At 45.3% G+C, this 20,227-nt stretch overlaps 1 protein-coding gene across 4 annotated transcripts in view; it reads right to left on the bottom strand.

Moving 5' to 3' along the window:
• Positions 1-18,127, bottom strand: part of FERMT2 (fermitin family member 2) — a 170,082-nt gene extending 151,955 nt beyond the window's left edge. For 2 of the 4 annotated variants that reach the window (XM_015415539.1, XM_015415547.1), the window contains exon 1: positions 17,863-18,127. In XM_015415539.1, coding sequence (XP_015271025.1) covers positions 17,863-18,061 — 199 coding nt within the window. In that variant the 5' untranslated portion in view covers positions 18,062-18,127. The remainder of the gene's footprint in view (positions 1-17,862) is intronic. The other 2 variants (XM_015415522.1, XM_015415531.1) reach the window with 1 other exon arrangement.
• Between the last annotated feature and the right edge of the window lie 2,100 nt (positions 18,128-20,227).

Genomic DNA, 20,227 nt, shown 5'->3' with positions numbered 1-20,227 from the left:
GGTAATTGGATAAACATCTGGAGCAGAGGTCTGTCAGTGACTATTAGCCCCAAGGTATAGATAGTAGCTCTCTATCTGGAGCAAGGGATGCTCTGTATTCTTGGTGCTTGGGGGGGCAACAGTGGGAGGGCTTCTAGTCTCCTGGCCCCACTGGTGGACCTCCTGGTGGCCCCTGGTATTTTTGGCCACTGTGTGACACATCGAGTGTTGGACTGGATGGGCCGTTGGCCTGATCCAACACTGGCTTCTCTTATGTTCTTATGTCTCACATCCAAATACGAACCAGGGCTGATCCTGCTTAGCTTCCACGATCTGAGGGGTTCAGACTAGACAGGTCAGGACAAGAAACGAGCAAAAGTGGTTCGCCATTGCCTGCCTCTGCATAGTGACCCCAGACTTCCTTGGTGGCCTCCCATCCAAGTACTAAGCAGAGCTGACTCTGCCTAGCTTCCAAGATGGGGCTAGCCTGGACCATCCAGGCCGAGGCTCTAACTAGTCTACCCAGCAACAGAATGGGCAGTAGGCTTGTTACGCCACTGAACCGAAAGGCCTTGTGACTTGTTGCAGGCAGGGTTGTCTATGAGGCTGCGATGCAGGCCATAAAGACCACCTGGTATTGTTGACAGAACACGGAAACACTTGTCTAAGGAAGATGATCAGCTAGGATCAAGTGGGAAGGCCAGGGATCGTGACAGAAAGGCACGGGGACTCGCGGACTAGAGAGACAGCGGTTAAGACTTTGCTTTAGTTAAATGCAGACACATCAGAGAGAGGAAGGCTAGGGACAGAGAAGCAGTGAGGCAGAGCAAACATTGCCGCATCCCATCAGTACACATGTGGTCAGAAGATAAGAGTGCAGCCTTGATAAGGCGGGATTTAACCGAGCAAATCCCGGCCAGCTGAGAACTTCTGAACCACCCCGAAGCTCCTCAGCAGACTCTTTCAGTTAAACTTTGCCCTGTGCGATGGAGTTTGCCCACATACTTATTTGCTTACTTATTTAAGCTATTTATACTTGGTCTTTCTCCCCAGTGGGGAGCCAAGGCAGCTTACACAGTTCCATTGTCCTTCATGATATACCAGAGGAGGAACATCACATCAGAGAAGCCGGTGTTGGATCAGGCCAATGGCCCACTCTGTGTCACACAGTGGCCAAAAGTACCAGGAGGTCCAGCAGTGGGACCAGAACTCCAGAAGCCCTCCCACTGTTGCCCCCCCCCCAAGCCTAACCTATCTCGCAGGGTGGCTTTAAGGGTAAAAGGGCAGAGCCGGGAAACCAATGTACACTGCTCTGAAATCCTTGGTGGAAGGGCAGGATGAAAATGTAGAAGAGAAAAAGAGAGGGAAGAAGAGATCAGATTTATACCCCGCCCTTCGCTACCCAAGGGAGTTTCAGAGCGGCTTACAAACTCCTTTCCCTTCCCCTCCCCACAACAGAACCCTGTGAGGCAGGTGGGGCTGAGAGAGCTCTTGACAGAAACTGCTCTTTTTCAAGAACAGCTCTGAGAGAACTTGTGACTGACCCAAGGTCACTCCAGCAGCTGCAAGTGGAGGAGTGGGGAATCAAACCCGGCTCTCCCAAGATCAGTCTGCGCACTTAACCACTACACCAAACTGGCTCTAAAAACAAACAAAACAAAACAGGGAAGCTGAAAGGAAGGTTTGACATAGTGGAACGAAAGGGCTGGCTCCTCTTACATCAGGATGTCTCCTCCGTTTTTCCCCATAGAAGTAATCTGGGGCTCCTTTTTAAGGATGATCAGGCTGGAAGCTTCTCCTGTCAACTGAATGGGGGGCGCAGGTGGAAGGGCACAATGCTATAAAACGCATTTTTGTTTCACATGAGGCATATATTTGAATGTATTAAAATACATATTACTTTACTCCCAAACAATGCATAAAAATATGCACAAAAGCACAATTATAAAGATCCCACAAGCCTCAAAACCAGTTACATCAAGCCAACCCACATGATGTTTATAACCCTTCCCAAACAGAGCCATCTTCAAGACACCCTCCAAGAGACCAGCCTGAATGCCTAATGGAAGTCAAATCCACAGCTAAGGAGTGACAACAGAAAAGGCTTTGGAACGGGTGATCGCCAAGTACATCTCTCTGATTGGGAGAGGGTGTGGGCACTGCCAACAAACTCAGCTGAGAGGAACATAAATACTAGAAGAAGGGCTCCTTCAGATGTGAGGTCCTGAAGGCTTTATATTCTTACAAGGGGATTAGACGGATTCATGGAGGAGAGGCCTATCAGTGGCCACTAGCCATGGTGACTAAAAGTGCCGGGAGGCAACATCGGGGGAAGGCCTCACCCTCTACACCCTATTGCTGGATCTTCAGAGAAACTTTCTGGCCACTGTGTGAGACAGGATGTCGCACTGTCACGATGCGGGGCTAGGCAGGGGCGAGGTAGTCAGAATACAGTCCGAGGTCAAGAGCCAGTCACGCAACGTAGTCGGAAATCAAGTCCAATACACAAAACAAGAGCGGGGTGGTCAAGGTACAGTCCAAAGTCAAGAGCCAGGCAAGCAAACCAACCGGGAAACCAAGTTTAAAGCACAAACCGTTAGAGTCGTCAGGAAACCAGAGTCCAAAAGAGAGCCAGAGAGTCAAATGTTCGGGGTGCAGAGTCGAAGCGTGGTCGTTCAAGCCAAGGAGCTCAGGAAATCCAGACAGGAACCAGGAGTTAGGATCATGAGCGAGGAGGTGCAGAGCTTTCGTCCGAAGAGACTAGTTGCTGGCACGATTTGTCGGCGTGAGGGCGTGGGTTAAATAGCCCATACGCCTGCTGACACTTAGCACACCTCAAGCGAGTCCCGGCTCCTGCTAATACTCAGGGCTGAATGAGCGCCTGCCACGCCTGTGTGCCTCTCGCCGCCGGGCTGCCATATCCCGGCGGTGCTGTTCCCTCAAGCGGGATACCGGTGGGGGCGAATCAGGAGGAGAACTGTCTGGGCGTGCTTCTGCCTCAGCTGTTGCTGGGGTAGCCTCTGGAATCTCAGCCCTGTCAGGTGCGGGAATTTCCGGCATTGAGAGCTCATCCCCAACAGCACTTAGATCCTCTGCTGGGGCCGCTTGTTCGCACTCGGCGGGAGCTGCTTGCTCGCAGTCAGCAGGAGCCGTGACACGCACTAGGTGGTTCACTGGCCTGATCCAGCAGGTCTCTCCTTATGTTCTCATGGCAAAAACAGCACCTTATATTGAGCTGGAAACCAGTGCTCAATTTGTGCTGGATAATCGTCAGGCTGCAGAGTTTTGTACTAATTCAAGACTCCGACTTGTCTTTAAGGGCAATCCCACAAAGAGCACATTGCAGTCATCCAACCCTGAGGTTATACTAACATGGATAGGCAAGGATAAATCAACTGATTCCAGGAAGGCTATTTATCTACATGCTAAATACAGATGACAAACAAGCATTTCAGCTACTGCGCTAACTTCCCTCTCAAACAGCTGGAGCAGATCCAAAAGGGCTCTCAAGCTCCTCACACAATCAGCCACTTCTAGGGAAGTCCAATCTAGTGTGGTATTGCAATCTCCTCTAAGATGCCATCTTCTCCAACCAGCATTACACCTCCATTGCATCAGGATTCATTTTCAGCTTTTTCCCTCATAGCCACTTGACCAAGGCATCAAAGCATTGACTCAAGACGGAGACCGCTGCTTCGGGTGAGTCACGAAATCCAGAGATGAGTGTCACCAACACATTGGTTACACCCAACTGCAATGCTCCAGAGAATGTCCCCAAATGGTCACACAAAAATATTCAACATAAAGGAGAAATATGAGCCCTGGTAAGCCTCATGAAGAAGAAGAAGAGGAAAAGGAGGAAGAAGAGGAGGAAGAGAAAGAGGAGGAAGAAGAAGAGGAGGAGGAGGAGATTGGATTTATACTCCACCCTTCACTACCCAAGGGAGTCTCAGAGCAGCTTACAAACTCCTTTCCCTTCCCCTCCCCACCACAGACACCCTGTGAGGTGGGTGGGGCTGAGAGAGCTCTTGACAGAAACGGCTCTTTTTCAAGGACAGCTCTGACAGGACTATGGCTTGCCCAAGGTCATCCAGCAGGTATAAGTGGAGGAGTGGGGAATCAAACCCGGTTCTCCCAGATTAGAGTCCACGCTCCCAACCACTACACCAAGCAGTCACAATGATCCAATCCAACATCCTCCACCATCATTCTCAGTATCTGATTAGTGAACAAAAGCAGCAGAGGGTCACACTCCCTGTATGCCCACCTCACATTACAAACACCACAACAAGGAGAATGCCACACTACATCAAAAGCCCCCATCATGCTCAACACCACCAATAGAAATGAACCACAGTGATCCATCTGAAGGGGGAAAGGGGCTATGGCTCAGTGCTAGAGCATCCGCTCGACATGTAGACGGTTCCAGGTTCAATTGCCGGTATCTCCAGTTCAAGGATCTGGCAGTAGGTAATGTGAAAGACCTCTTCCTGAGACCCTGGAGAGCTTCTGCCAATCTGAACAGACAATACTGACAGGCCAATGGTCTGATTCAGTATAAGGCACCTTCATATGCCCATGAGCAATGTTCCCTCTAAGCTATGGAGCCTTGTGAGCAAAAATTCTACTTTGTGAGCTACTGCCATTAAAATTGTGAGCGAGCAATTGGCTGCTGCATAAATTAGTTGGCTCTGGAGCCCTCCTTCCTGAGCGAAGACAAAAATGTGTGAGCTGGAGGCTAAAAAACTGTGAGCTAGCTCACACTAACTCAGCTTAGAGGGAACACTGCCCATGAGATAGTCCACTAGAACAACCAAAGCAATCTCTATCCCTAATCCAGGACTGAAAGTGGATTTAAACGGATCAAGGGCAGACGTGTCAACTAGGAAATCTTGGGAGATGCTTTACTGTCATAATGAAAGATTAACAATCCTGGGGGAAAGGGCCCTGCAAGAATTAAACAACCTGGAAAAGCAAAGAGCCGAAGTACGGGTGATTATCTTCCACAACCACTATGATTTAGCCAACATGCATCATGGAGATTAGTCTGAAATTATCTTGCCAACATGCATCATGGAGATCAGTCTGAAATTATCCAAGTAAACATGGTTGGATGGGCCTTCCACTACTCCTGGTACATGTAATGGGAAGTCCAAAGTTGTATCAGGTTGTAGGTACTTTATGCCCAAAGAACTGTGCCAAAGCATCACCGTCCACACCAGCCAAAAAACTGCAAGACCTAGACAGGAACATCATGATTTTGGATCCAATAATGGCACGATACATCCACCCATTTTGTGACCCTCCAGAGAAAGCTGAAAGTGTACTTCTGACCAAGGAACCAACCGGCTACCACTCCTACAATGCAGAGACAGACGGCAAGCAGTGGGAATACAAACGGCCGCCCTCAGTAATAAGGCCGAAGAGGGAAAAATAAATTCCCAGGCAGTACAGAGCAGTCCGAGATTACTGTGCTTGGAACACAGAGACAACCCAGGCGTAAGCTGAGCATTTCCTAGTATAGTTGCAAACCCTAACATTAGGAAGGGTCAGGCAGGCAGAACGAACAATTAACTCTCATCCCAGGGCTTCCCGCTTCAAGCACATTCCCAGTTATTAATTCACAGAGATGAGAGAATCAAGGGAAAGAAAATCCAGCTATTTAACCCTTGCTGAAAGTTGTTCTTTAATCGCATTCCATCATCAAACATCTAAGGTGGAAGTTGTTTTGGATTCTTTACTGTTGCTCATCACTGGAAGTCTCTCTACCCAAAGAAAAAATTTGGTCCAATCTACCATTTTCTCCATAGAATTCTACACTTTTGCATGTAGTAACTGGGGTGGGGGAGTTTCTAAAGAGTACAGGTAACGCCGGGGATGGTTTATACCATAACAAAGCCTGACAAGGCATCCACGAAAGTGACAGGGATTTCCCCAGTCTTGTAATTTTTCAATGGACAGGTGGGGAGATGGGAGACGAACAGCAGGAAATGGCACTGGGGCAATTTTGGAGGCTTTTTTTGGAAATTCAGACCCTGATCTTATCAGTGGCGGACTGGAGGGAACGCCTTCTTGAAAAAGCAGGGTGATAAATTTAAACCAAAAAAAGTATAACCCGAGAAGGGGGGTAACCAGCGTTAACTGACACAAGGGCAAGATCCCAAGTGTGGATTAAATTTTATATATGATTTCAGCCCAAGTGAGAAATAGTCTAAAATCGTCTACAATCTGCCCCCCCCCGCGGGGGGGGGGGGGGGGGGAGGAACGGGTGAAAGTGCGGCTTTATAAAGCCGAACCAAAAGAAACACGCGGCGGCGGGATCACATTGATCCCCTGAGCCGCGGCGCATTCCCTCCCTGGCAGGATCAGATGCCGGGGGAAGCCACGGTGGGGAAAGGGAGACTGCCGAACTGCGCATGTCTGAGCATGCACAGTTCAGCCAGGAGCCGGGGATGCGCCAGCAGAAGGACGCGCCAGCGATCCCACGGCCAGGCTTTGATGCGGCGTGCTGGAAAAACCACCTCGGTAGGTGGTTTATTTTTGCTGCGGCTTTTCGGGTGAAGGGCCGGATCGGGGACGGGTGCGCAATGCTTCCCAGATGTTGCAGTGGGATCACGCCCATTTGCTGCGCCCCCGATCCGTCCCTCTCCCGGCCCAAAACCGTTCCTGTGACCGGGGCCTATATTAAGTTTAGCTCACTGGGTTCAATGTGACAGGGTTTTTTATTTATTTATTTATTTTTGGTTATTTGTGGTCTGCCTTTCTTTGAAGACTCCAGGCTGATTACACAGCGTCCAGTACCATCAACACGGTGGGGCATCCAATGAACAGTACAGCAAGGTTTGGACTACAGAAATCTGAAAACAAACAGAAATGGCAAACAGCTGGAACAAACCAGGAGCTTTTAAACATGGTATGTTAAGCGGTGTAGAAACTGACTAGCCAGGAGCATACTTACAGTGATAGATAGCAATAGTGTAATGTAGGCCAGTCCCTAACCCTTTACCAATGAACTGACTGACAATGTCACTATTTTGTTGTTGTTGTTCTGTCGTACAGTCGAGTCCGACTCTTCGCGACCCCATGGACCAGATCACGCCAGGAACGTGAAGTCTGTCACTGCTTCCACGACTTCCCCTTCTATTTGCCAAGGAGTGATGGGGCCGGATGCCATGTTTTTTGATGTTGAGCTTCAAGCCCACTTTTGCGCTCTCCTCTTTTATCCTGAGCAAGAGGCTCTTTAGGTCCTCTTCACTTTCTGCCATTAGAGTGGTATCGTCTGCATATCTGAGGTTGTTGATCTTTTCCCCAGCATATATAGTACAGTCCAATTTAACTGCAAAAAAAGCCATGCTGAATAATGCTGTTTTGCATAGTTTGCAGAAAGTCAAGACATGTAGCCTCTAAGTGCATTAGACGGCACTGTCCAGCCTGCCATTTAAGATAGTCTTCTCTTGGTGCCCTCGCCTGCACAGGCTTGGCAGGTTGCAACAGGAGGCAGAACTCTTGTCAGTAGCAATATCTTGCCTTTGGAATGCCCATCTTTGAGGCTTGCTTCAAGTCTATCTTACCTTCTTTTAGAGTTTTAAGTGAGAGGTTAAGTTATATTATTAAACTTATATCCCACTCTCTCCAAACCTGGGTTCCATTTTTTAAAGCTGTTTTATGGTCTGCTTCTAACCTGAGAACTGTGTTATAAATGCCATTTTAAGCTGCTCAATATTCGCTTAACGCTGTTTTTATGTCTCGGACTTGATTTTAAAGGCCTGTTTAGTTTTGTTATATTCCTTCAGCTGGCAACTACCTTGAGCCTGTCTCTGAAGAAGCAGCATACACCTGAAGACTCCTTTTTTTTAGTAAACAAATTTTATTTTCTCAGGAATACAACATATAAAACATTTCATTCTATCAATTGTCTACCCCATTCCCAGTTCCTCCCCTCCCTCCAATGGCTTCCCACAATGCTTCCACCCCTGCTCCAAATTACTTCATATCATCAACAATATCAGTTTTTCATCATTACAATCTAAAGATAACATCGTTTGACTTAATATTGATCTAAACATATTAAGTTTTGTTTCACATCCCAGTTCTTTTCCAGATAAATTTTAAAATCATTCCATTCTCCAAAAAACTCATCGTCTTCTTTGTTATTCAGTTTTTTTGTAATCTTATCCATTTGTGCCATGAACAGAACTTTTTGTATCCATTCTTCAACCTCTGGTACCTTTTCTGTCTTCCAAAACTGAGCATAAATCATTCTCGCTGTCACTATCAGGTACCAGAGTAAAGTTTTTTTAGTCGTATTGACTTCTTCCATTTTGAGTCCCAAAAGCAGAATTTCCGGTGCTTTTTTAAAAGAACATTTCAGTATTTTTTGCATTTCATTGTGGACTTTTGTCCAAAAGTCTACAGCTTTCTCACAAGTCCACCACATATGATAAAATGAGCCCTCATGCCTCTTACATTTCCAGCATTTGTTTGACATATTTTGATTCATATTTGCAATCTTCTTAGGTGTCATGTACCACCTATACATCATCTTATAACAATTTTCTTTAACATTAGTACATGTCGAGATCTTAATAGAGTTTTTCCACAAATATTCCCAAGTTTCCATATCTACTTCCTTATTCATATTAATAGCCCATTTTAACATTTGTTCTTTAACAGTTTCATCTTCAGTATACCATTTTAACAACACCTTATACATTTTAGAAATATTTTTTCCTCCTCCACTCTCCCATACCTTTTCAATTTCATTTTTTTCCTCTCTAAAACCATAGTTTTTTTTGTCAGATCTAAAAAGATCATAAATCTGCATATATTTCAACCACTCATATTCATATTCAATTTCATTCTGCTTTTTCATTACCCACTCTGTTCCCTCTTTTTTAATTAAATCTCTATATGGCAACCAGTCTCTACCTCGCTGTCTTGAGTAAGATATCAACACTTCTACTGGTACAATCCACAATGGTCTTAAGTCACTCTGGTACTTCTTATATCTTGTCCATACCATATACAAAGCTTTTCTCACCAAGTGAAGTTTAAAAAAACTGTCCATTTTTATCTTGTCATACCATAAATATGCATGCCAGCCAAATCTACAATCATGCCCTTCCAACCCCAACAATCTGTCATTTTCAAGCTTCACCCATTGATCCATCCATGTTAGACAAACCGCTTCATAATATAGTCTAAGATTTGGCATTTGTAGACCTCCTCTTTCTTTGGCATCACAAAGTATTTTCATTTTGATCCTTGGTTTCTTGCCTGCCCAAACAAATTTTGACAACTCTTGTTGCCACTTGGCCAACAAATCCGTTTTATGCAGAATTGGTATTGTTTGGAACAGGAACATCAAACGTGGTAGGACATTCATTTTTATAACTGATATTCTTCCCATCAGTGATAAGTTCATTTTATCCCATTTCTTAAAATCTTGAGTCAGCTTAGTCCATAATTTCTCATAATTATTCTTATATAGGTCTATATTTTTTGCCGTTAATTCAATTCCAAGGTATTTTGTTTTTTTAACTACTTCACATTGTACCAGTTCTTGTAGTTCCACTTGTTTTTGTTTGATCATGTTTTTACATATAAGTTTTGTTTTATTCTTATTTACGTAAAAGCCGGCCAATTCTCCAAACTCCTTTATTTTTTGAAAAAGCAATGTCAATTTTTCTGTTGGGTTTTCCACCATAAACATTACATCGTCTGCAAATGCTCGATATTTGTATTGGTGTCCTTTATGTGTCAAGCCCTTTATTTCTTGATCGTACTGTATTTTTTGTAAAAGTATTTCCAATACCCAGATAAATAATAACGGTGATAACGGACAACCTTGCCTTGTTCCTTTCTGTACTTTGAAGTTATCTGTCAGTTCTTTATTCACATTTATTTTAGCTCTTTGTTCAGAATAGATAGCTTCAATACAATTTCTAAAATGTTGTCCCGCTTCAATCTTTTCCATCATCTGGTGCATAAAATTCCAATTAAGATTGTCAAAAGCTTTTTCTGCATCAACAAACAGAAAAGCTACTTCTTTTTCTGGGTGCTTTTCATAATATTCAATTGCGTCCATTACTATTCTTACATTGTCTCTAATCTGCCTTTTGGGTAAAAAGCCCGCTTGATCTTCAGAAATTACCGTTTGTAAATAGTTTTTCACCCTTTCTGCAATAATTTTTGCAAAGATTTTATAATCGTTGTTCAAAAGAGATATTGGCCTGTAGTTCTTTACATTTGTTGAATCTTGTCCTTCCTTTGGAATCAAAGAAATAATTGCTTCTTTCCATGAGTCCGGCACCTTTTTGTTTTCTCTTATTTCGTTGGTTAAAGCTTCCAGGACCGGGGAAATTTCTTCTTTCATCTTTTTGTAGAATTTCGCTGTAAATCCGTCCGGCCCAGGCGCCTTCCCCAACTTTGTCTCTTCTATTGCCTTCATCACTTCTTCTTTTTGAATTGGACCATTTAATAAATCTTTGTATTCCTTACTTATTTTTGGTAGTGGAATCTCCTTTAAATATGTTTTAATCTTCTCAAGATCAACTCTAGTTGTTTGGAATAGTTTAGCATAATACTTGAAGAAACATCTCTTTATTCCATTAGGATCAACGAACTCTTTTCCATCTTCTATTATTTTGGTTATCATTCTTCTCTCTCTTCTAGCCTTAAGTTGCCAAGCTAAGTATTTTCCCGGTTTGTTCGCCCCTTCAAAAGATTTCTGTTGTAACTTCTTTAAATTCCAATACATTTCCTGATTCCAAGTCTCATTCAGTTGTTCCTTCAGCAACTTTAATTCTTTAATAATTTGCTTTTTTCCAGGCTTCTTTTTTAATTCCTTTTCTTTCTGAGCAATTTTTTCTAACACTTCTGTTTGTTTTTGAAGTTTTTCCTTTTTTTGCTTCACGTTTTGCGAGATGAGAATTCCTCTCATCACCGCTTTATAAGCATCCCATACAATCTGTATCGGTGTTTCTTTATTTAAATTTTGTTGAAAGAATTGTTTCGTTTCTTCCTTTAACATCTCAATTACTGTTTTCTTATCCAACAAGTCTTCATTAATCCTCCACAGAAAGGGTTTTTTCCTTTCTGTGGAACTCCATACCACCGGATTGTGATCTGAATTACATCTTGGCAAAATTTCAGTCTTATGTGTTTTCATTGATAATTCTTCAGACATCCAAATCATATCAATTCTGGAAAAAGAGCAATGTCTATTGGAATAAAAAGTAAAGTCTTTCTGCATCGGGTTCCATTTCCTCCAAACATCTTCTAATTTTTCTTGCTTAACTAATTCAAAAAAATTCTTTGGCAGTTTTCCGCTGAATTCGTTGTCCTTTTGTGGTTTTCTGTCTACACGATCTATTGTCCCATTAAAGTCTCCGGCCATAATAACTTGCTCATAAGTCAATTGTTGTAATTGGTCAGTTATATCCTTAAAAAATTTTTCCTTTGCTCCATTGGGTGCGTACACGTTGATCAACAATGTTTTTTTCTGCTGAATCATTAATTCCACACCCACGTATCTGCCATCTATGTCCTTAAAAATTTCTGTAGGTTGTAACTCCTTCTTCACATATGTCACAACTCCTTTTTTCTTGTTTGAGGCCGCAGAACAAAATTCAATTCCAAATAAAGCATTCTTTAAATATTTTATATCCTGTTTTCTAATATGTGTTTCTTGCAAGCATATCACGTTGCATTTCTGTTTCTGTATCCAATGATTGATTCTTTTCCTCTTGTTTGGTGAATTTAATCCATTAACATTCCATGACAACAATTTGTACTCCATTATGCGTTTTATTTTAAAGTTCTCCAAAGACGTCCGCATTGTCCGCCTTAAATTTATAAAAGTCCATCATCGATCTGATCTGAATCCTCCCACCTTGATACGTAAAGGATAAACCTTGTGGAATCTCCCATCTATATCTGATGCTCAAAGCTCTGAGTTTGTCCGCCAAGGATTTATACCTTTTCCTGTCTTGCAGTATTGTTCTTGGGAGTTCTCTCATCACCATAATTTTGTTTCCCTCTATTTCAAAAGGGACGGTGAATTGCTTCTTGAATATCTCCTCTGTTGTTGATCTTGTTACAAATTGTACAATTACATCCCTTGGTAAATTCTTCTTTTCTGCAATTCTGGAGTTCACTCTATAAATCAAATCAAAGTCTGAGTCCATTGACCCTTCCTCCTCGCCCAGAAAAGCCGTTATCACTTCCATCATTTTTTCTTTTAAGTTCTCATTCTCTGTTTCCTTAATGCCTCTGAATCTCAGATGAGTCTGCATCCTTCTGAACTCCATCATTGTCTCTGATCTTGTAATTTGTTGAGTCAAAGAATCTTGTTTCTCTTCTATTTTTTGTATCTTCTCCTCTGTCTCTGTAGTCTTGGTTGCATTTGCTTGAACATCCTTCTTAACTCCTTCCATTTCTTGCTTGATTGAAGTTATTTCTGTAGTAACCAGTTCCTTCAATGCTGTTATGTTCTTCTCTTGGACTTCTTCTAGATGTTTCAGATGAATCTGAGTTTGCTTCTCCAGTTGGTCCCCCAATGTTTTTTCTATCTGCTCCCCCATGGCTTGTATTGCCTCTGTCATTCTCTTCTCCATTGCTTCCATGGAGGCCTGCATCTCTTTTTTCTCGCTTTACCTTGTCATTTTGGGGGTTGAAGTAGATCCAATCCTAGGTCTCACAACCGGTTTAAGTTCTGGGTCTGAGTCGGCTCTTTTCTTGCCTCTCCTGGTCTCCGTCTTGGCGATTTCTTTCCAATTCACAGATTCGCAAAATAAAGCACTCTTCTAGATGATAAGATTTAGTCCTCCATGCCTCTCTGTTTACGCTTTCCAAAGACCCTTAGAAATATATTAAAAAAGCAAATTTAGTTGAAGTCCTCCTCAAAATGTCGGGCGCAACTTCTCTATGGTAATTTCATGTAGAGTAGGTCAGATTGGTATTTTGCAGGCCCTTCCTTCCGCATAAAACTCACTTCCGGTCCGGCACCTTTAAAAGTTCCACTGTCTTCCTTTCGCTAATGCCCGTCTAGGAATTCAACTTCCTGGATGTTTCACACGGACCTCTTTCTTTGTGACACCAGCCTGCTCTTCCCACGCTATTGTTCGTGAGTTTCGATTTTACAGTTGCGCACACGGCTCCATCTTCACCACAGGAATGTTAAACAATAAGCGTTTTTACAGTTTTTAAAGGCTTCAATCAACTTTTTTCTCTCCGGAATCGGATTTCTGGGATTTACTATTCATTTTCCGCTCAACCGCTTAATTCAAATTGACTCCAAACTCAGTTCAGGTAAGCGGCACGTTTTTGTTATCTAGCACGTTCAAAACGGGTTTCGCATTGTTTCTTTTAACTCACAGTTGTTGTCCTTCTTCAAAGAGGTCGGCTGACGAAGAATTTATGCCGGTAATCCGGCTCGATCGGCCACTATAGAGTTGCTTGGCACTTGCCTTCTTCGTGGGAGGAGGTCAAAGCCCAATTCAGCTTCTTCCGAAGCTGGATTACGCCAACCTCACACTCCCTCTAGGGCGCTGCTGCCTGCTTGTCCCCCCCCCTCGCTGGGGAGTGATGCGTTGGGCTGTGTATTGCCCAAACTGTCAAAAGTGGCCGTCGCTCGCTTCGCACGATCGCGAAACGCTTCAGTCCTCCATCTTAGCCAGACCGGAAGCCCATACACCTGAAGACTCCTGAAGAGGACCCAGTTCCAAATGGCCCAGTGGTTTAAAAAAAAACAAAACCCACCCTGTCTACGTACAACACATATCCCACACATTAGATCTTGTTCCATACTTAAATCAGGGTGTGTGTGACAAAATTACAGCATGCATTTCACAGTCTAATGGCTGCCCTGTTCAGCAAACCAGAAGTCAGAAAAATGGGAACGACTGTTATAATTAACTGCATACAACCGTACGGTGTTCTTGCGAAAAGCTGCCGTAATATTTTGCCAGTTGATGCAAAGGTTTCTCCTTAACTGATTTTTAGTCAAATGTTTTCAGACCTGAACACTATGATTCCCCAAATCAAGGAACTGCTGTGCACAACAGAGCTTTTGTTAGAGCTGGGATTTAGTACACTGCAATGTGATTTGGGCACCATTCCCCCTCCCCTCCCCCATCATTTTGCACTTGTGACCAAAAAGTCTTTGAGAAACTTCTCCAATTTTAAAGAGGTTAGACTGCTCCAGCTACTTGTAGCGCCTGTCTGGTATTAGTCTGGCAGTCCATCTTTATTTCAGAAGTTTCGGGAATGAGGAGGAGGCTAGGAGGAGGCAAAGACTACATTCAAAGGGCAACAATAAAGGCCCTGAGACTTTAAACGTTTAAAGGACAAGAGGAACAGCACTGCATTGTCCTTTCCCCATTTGTCAAACGCAGGACCTTACTTCAGATGCAACACTTCAAGCAGCATAAGATGCATAATTCCTTCATCTTTACACAAGTTAACATTTAAGGGCCCCGGTCACATGGAGAATTTGCCGTAAGAGAGGCACGAATGTCGGGCAGAGTATACGGGCGCGATCACAAGTACACATCTGGCAAGCGTAGCACACCCATTGCCGACCCGTAGCTGGTCCATGGGGTAGCGAAGAGTCGGACTCGACTGTGCGACTGAACAACAAAAGCATCTGCCCAAAGATCCGGAGTTAAAAAATACCTGGGAAAGCCTACTAGCAAACGGTTTGCTACGGGCCGTCGACGGAATACCTACGTGTGATCGCTCAAGTGCGCTCCTCTCGCCGTGTTGACACGCACCGGAAACTCGCGCCGACAAACAAAACCCCGATTTGCTGCCACCATGTCTGATCGCATTCTGGCGCATTAAATTGCGCCGGCGTGAAAAGCCACGCCTCCCCCCCCCCCGCATTATCTGGCCCGTGTAACCAGGGCCAAGGGCCAGTTTAAAGCGTTAGTGGAAATCAGAAAATAAAGCTTTTCCCGGATTGTATAACTACAGGCTGCACAATCACAGGCTACCCCGTTTTTTAAAAAATAGGGCAGGAGACAGGTCTTTACACACAGGAAGCATTTTAGCAACCCAACACACGCAGCACAGTCACAGTCTATGGCCGTGATCACGGGGGCAGTTTGGCCTGACACAGCCGCTCCTCCCCTCTGGATCAAATGGGTGCAGTCAGCCACATCTGTCAGGCGTTCCCCAGCCATACTCATGCCATCACAGGACAACTTGCAGCCGGTTTAAAAAGGCACCACATCACAAATGTTGTTTTCGGTTCCCCGCACAGTCATTGCGCATGGCCGGATGTCTGAACGCGGGGGAGTGCATGTAGAATGGATTTGGCAATCTGAACCTGCAGATCCGTTCTGCCACTAGGGAGGGGTTTGGTTTTTTTTAATTGCCTATAGGTGTGTTGCTTCTAAAGGCACTGTTTTCCCGTGCACTAACCATGTTGGCCAAGGTCATATCCAATGTTCCCTCTAAGCTGTGGAGTCTTGTGAGCAAAAGTTCTACTTTGCGAGCTACTGGCATTAGAGTTGTGAGCGAGCGATTTGGCTACTTACATAAATTAGTTTGCTCTGGAGCCATCCCTTCCTGAGCTAAGACAAAAATGTGTGAGCTGGAAGCTAAAAAACTGTGAGCTAGCTCACACTAACTCAGCTTAGAGGGAACACTGGTCATATCCCTGCTGGATGTTCCTCTGAAATCGAATGCATTTTATGTCATTTCTAGGCTGCATTTTTCACAGGGACAAGTTCTGGCTCCACTGGTGGACCTCCTGAGGGCACCTGGGTTTGGGCAGCTGTGTGAAACAGAGTGCTGGACTCGATGGGCCACTGACCTGATCCAACACGGCTTCACTTATGTCCTTATGAATCAAGGCAGATTACACAAGGTGAATCAATGCATTCAACAAGAAGGGACATTCAATAAACAATGAAATAGGACTTGGGTTGTAGAATCAACCAGAAGTCTGAAAAAACAGAACTGAAGCAAAGCACAAATATTAACACGACACATTAAATGATGTAAAATTATACAACAGGGTCCAACACACGGCAAACTATACACAGTTGTCAGAACATAAAAAGCGCCCTGCTGGATCAGACCAGTCGCCCATCCAGTCCAGCATCCGGTCTCACACAGTGCCCAGCCAGTTCCTCTGGACGGCAAACATCAGGGCAGAGAGGCTGAGGCCTTCCTAGGAACATCAGAAGGGCCCTGCTAGATCAGACCAGTGGTCCATCTAGTCCAGCATCCTGTCTCACACAGTGGCCAGCCAGTTCCTCTGGAGGGCCAACGACAGGGCAAAGAAACCGAGGCCTTCATAAGAACATCAGAAGGGCCCTGCTGGATCAGACCAGAAGCCCATCTAGTCCAGCATCCTGTCTCACAGTGGCCATAAAATAAGTATAAAGACAACAGTCATGAGAGTCTGACCCACAAATTAAGCAGTCACCAAGACTGGATCCATTAGAAGCTTAGCAGCATATTTGAGCCTGAACATTTACTGAGATCAGCATCCTATCTGAATGTTGTATTCCTTATGACTTGTTGTCAAGCACACGCTGAACTGCAGGCTGTGGAAGGTCAGTAGTTCAGCAGTTCAAGACCCGAGTGCCGCAAGACGGGGTGAGCTCCCGTCCCTGGCCCCAGCTCCTGCCAACCTAGCAGTTCGAAAGCAAGAAATTGCAAGTAGATAAATAGGGACCACTTCGGTGGGAAGGGAACAGCGTTCCGTGCGCCTTGGTGTTTAGTCATGCCGGCCACATGACCACGGAAACGTCTTCGGACAGCGCTGGCTCTTCGGCTTTGAAACGGAGATGAGCACCGCAACCCTAGAGTCAGATTCGACTGGCTTTCGAGCAAGGGAACCTTTACCTTTAATATCTCCTGAGGAAGATCCAATTTTGAAACGTTGTTACATAATCCGGAGACGAAGTTGATTATGTACCTATGCACAAGGATTTTCTTATGATGTATTAATGATGTTGTAGTGCTTTAGATTGTAATACACAGGAAGCTTTCTCTTTGCAAGTCTTGGTGACTGCTTGATTTGTGGGTCAGACTCTCACGACTGTTGTCCTTATACTTATTTTCTGATTGGGTCATGTTTGTCCATATTTATCTTGTCACACAGTGGCCAACCAGTTTCTCTGAATAGCCAACGAAAGGGCAAAGAAACCGAGGCCTTCCTCTGATGTTGCCTTCTGGCTCTGGGATTTAGTGCCTCCGAATGTGAAGGTTCCCTTCAGCCACCATGGCTAGTAGCCACTGACAGACTTATCTTTCACGACTCTACCTAATCCCCTTTAAAAGATGCTTATTCCTGTGGCCAGCAGGACATCCTCTGGCAGCAAATTCCAAGTCTGAATCACTCCCTGTGTAAAGCAGCATTTTCCTTTGTCTGTCCTGGTGTAAAGCAGTATTTCCTTTTTGTCCGGACGGACCGCAGTCCTCAATAATTTATCCAAATAACTTTGTGAAGCCTTTTGTGTAATGCTACCGTATGGCTTGCGTAGAGAAGCCCTCTTGAACAATTCAGTTTTCTGCCGGTTCAGCACTGTAACAAAACAGGACAGCCACCGCATAAAGCCGAAAAAAGGTGTCAGGGGCCAAAATGAGACAGGAATGGAAGAACTAAAGATTCAAGCAGGACTAACGCGGCCGGGGGAGGGGGGGGGTGCTGCCAGCTAAACAGCACTTAACTTTATCCAAACCGGAACACGCAAGCATTTTAAAACAGCCGCAGGGTTCTCAAAATCAGTCCTAAGTGAGACACAAATATGCAGTCCCGCTTCCACACCCTGCTCCCTCCTTCCCCCCGCCCCTCCAAACATTCGGAGAAACACCAAAGCCACGAGGACGGCCACACCTTTCCTCCTAATAATTGCCGCTGCTTACCAAGCTTTTCCACCAGCTTCAGCATGACGCCACCGATGTGGACTTCCCCCGTGACCCTCAGGGTGACATCCCTGCTCAGGTCTGTGACATGGACGCTCAGCTCCCACGTCCCGTCGGCGTAGCAGCCATCTGGCATCCGTATACCGTCCAGAGCCATGGTTTCCTCCTTCCTGCGATCAAGGAGCAGAGGAAATAGCATTCATTAGCGAAGCAGAAGCCTCACCGCGCGCACAGTCCTCCCCGCTTCCCACTCCGGTGGATGAGGACGAGCAATCACAAGGGAGAGGGAAAGGGAGGAAAGACACAATAGCGGAGTTCCCCCCGAAAAAGTCAGCTGCGGAGAAGCAGCAAAGCTGTCTAGGTCCTCGGGCTCGGTTTACAAAGAACTCAGCAAGGAGGCTGGTAAAAGGGGGCAGGGCGGCACAAAGTTCCAGCTGCTGGAAACAACAACAACAAGAACGCGAGCTGGAAGGGTATGCAAACTGAAACCTTCCTTAGCTCCGTCTGCCTAGCAGCGTCATGTTATTTAAAGAAAAGGGTTACTACAGAAGTCCCCCGTATCCAGTACCTCTGCTGTCCTTCCAGCACAATGCAGTCTCCTTTATTTATTCAGTGCCTCTCTCAAACAAACAAATACATCGCCCGTGTTAAAAAAAAAAAAAAAAACCCGTTTTTGAGCAAAGCTCCCCCTAAGCTGTGGAGTCTTGTGTGCAAAAATTCTACTTGGTGGCTACCGGCATTGAAGTTGAGTGAGCGATTTGGCTTCTGCATAAATTAGTTTGCTCTGGAGCCCTCCTTCCCGAGCCAAGTCAAAAATGTGTGAGCTGGAGATTTAAAAACTGTGAGCTAGTTCACACTAACTCAGCTTAGAGGGGACACTGTTCCTGAGCGTTTAAAACTGGTCCGATTCAACCTCCGTTAAGACGGATGAAGTTCCTATGCACCTTCAGAAACCTGCGTTAAAGGGAGCTGGAGGAAACCCACGGTGGGAAGGCACACTAAAGTTGCCAGTGCAAAGGGTTCCGAGCATACAACTCTCCCTCAAATCCTTGATTCGTCAACATTTCCCCTTCTCCTCTTCAAGAAAAAAGTATAATTAAACACATGCATGCAGTTCAGAGAATCCTCATTTCTGTCTAAGCAGACTTGGTGCCGGCTCATATGCGGTTTCTTTTAAAGCGACCAGAAATAACTAGGTGCCAGGATTCTGCAAGCCCGTGGGAAGAGGAGGAAAACTGACTCTCCAGGGGGGTAGGAGACGCAGGCGTGTGCTGCGTGTTCCCTGTCCAGAATGCCCATCTTTTCTCTTTTTAAACTCTCCGGCATGCAACTCAGGGCATAGAACTTCAGCAGTTTGAGGCACACGTCCCAAAAGAAAGGACCAAGATTGTGTGACTGTAACAGGGTACTGGGGGGGGGGAGCAACAATTAAAGGAGACCAGAAAAGAAACAGCCAGGAGTAGTACTCCTGGAATAGACAGACACAGAGAGAGAGAGAAAGAGAAAGCGCATCTGCGGGTGGGAAAGGGAAGAGCCCATGCAAAAAAAAAAAAAAGGGGGGGGGGGGGAGAGATCGACCGTGGCTGTTGGAGAGGAAAATGCAGAGAGAAAAAGTGAGACACATGTCTGCATGTGAGAAAGGGAAGATCCCGTGATAAAGAGAGAGAGAAAACCCCAGACGCATGGCTGCATGTGAGAAAGGGAAGAAGCCTTGAAGAGTATGAGAAAGCGTCAGTCCTAGAAAGAAAAACCCCAGAGAGAGAGAAACCGAGAGGCGTGTCTGCATGTGTGAAAGGGAAGAACCCGTGCAAGAGAGAGAGAGAATTGCTGCTGGAGAGAAAACCCCAGTGGCAGACAAACCCCAGACACGTGTCTGCATGTGTGAAAGGGAAGAACCCATGCAAGAGAGAGAGAGAGAGTTGCTGCTGGAGAGAAAACCCCAGAGGCAGACAAACCCGAGACGCGTGTGAGAAAGGGAAGAACCTGTGCAAGAGAGGGAGAGAGAGAGAGTCGCTGCTAGAGAGAAAACCCCAGAGGCAGAGAAACCCCAGACGCGTGTCTGCGCGTGAGAAAGGGAAGAACCCGTGCAAGAGAGAGAGAGAGAGAGAGGGTCGCTGCCGGAGAGAAACCCCCAGACGCGTGTCTGCGCGTGAGAAAGGGAAGAACCCGTGCAAAAAGGAAAAAAAGAGAAAAGTGTCGCTGCCGGGCAGGCAAACCCAGGAGAAGAGCCCGTGCAAAGGAAAAAGACCCCCCCTCCGAAGGGAGGCAAGACCTACCCCGCGGGCTTAAACCAGCATGCGTGGAAAGAACAACCCCCCCTCCTCCCAATTCCCATTCCCCTCAACCCCCCACCTACACCCCCACA

Source organism: Gekko japonicus, unplaced genomic scaffold, assembly GCF_001447785.1.
Source record: "Gekko japonicus isolate JY-2015 unplaced genomic scaffold, Gekko_japonicus_V1.1 scaffold2089, whole genome shotgun sequence".
NCBI lineage: Eukaryota > Metazoa > Chordata > Lepidosauria > Squamata > Gekkonidae > Gekko > Gekko japonicus.
This window is presented reverse-complemented; position numbering and strand designations above follow the sequence as displayed.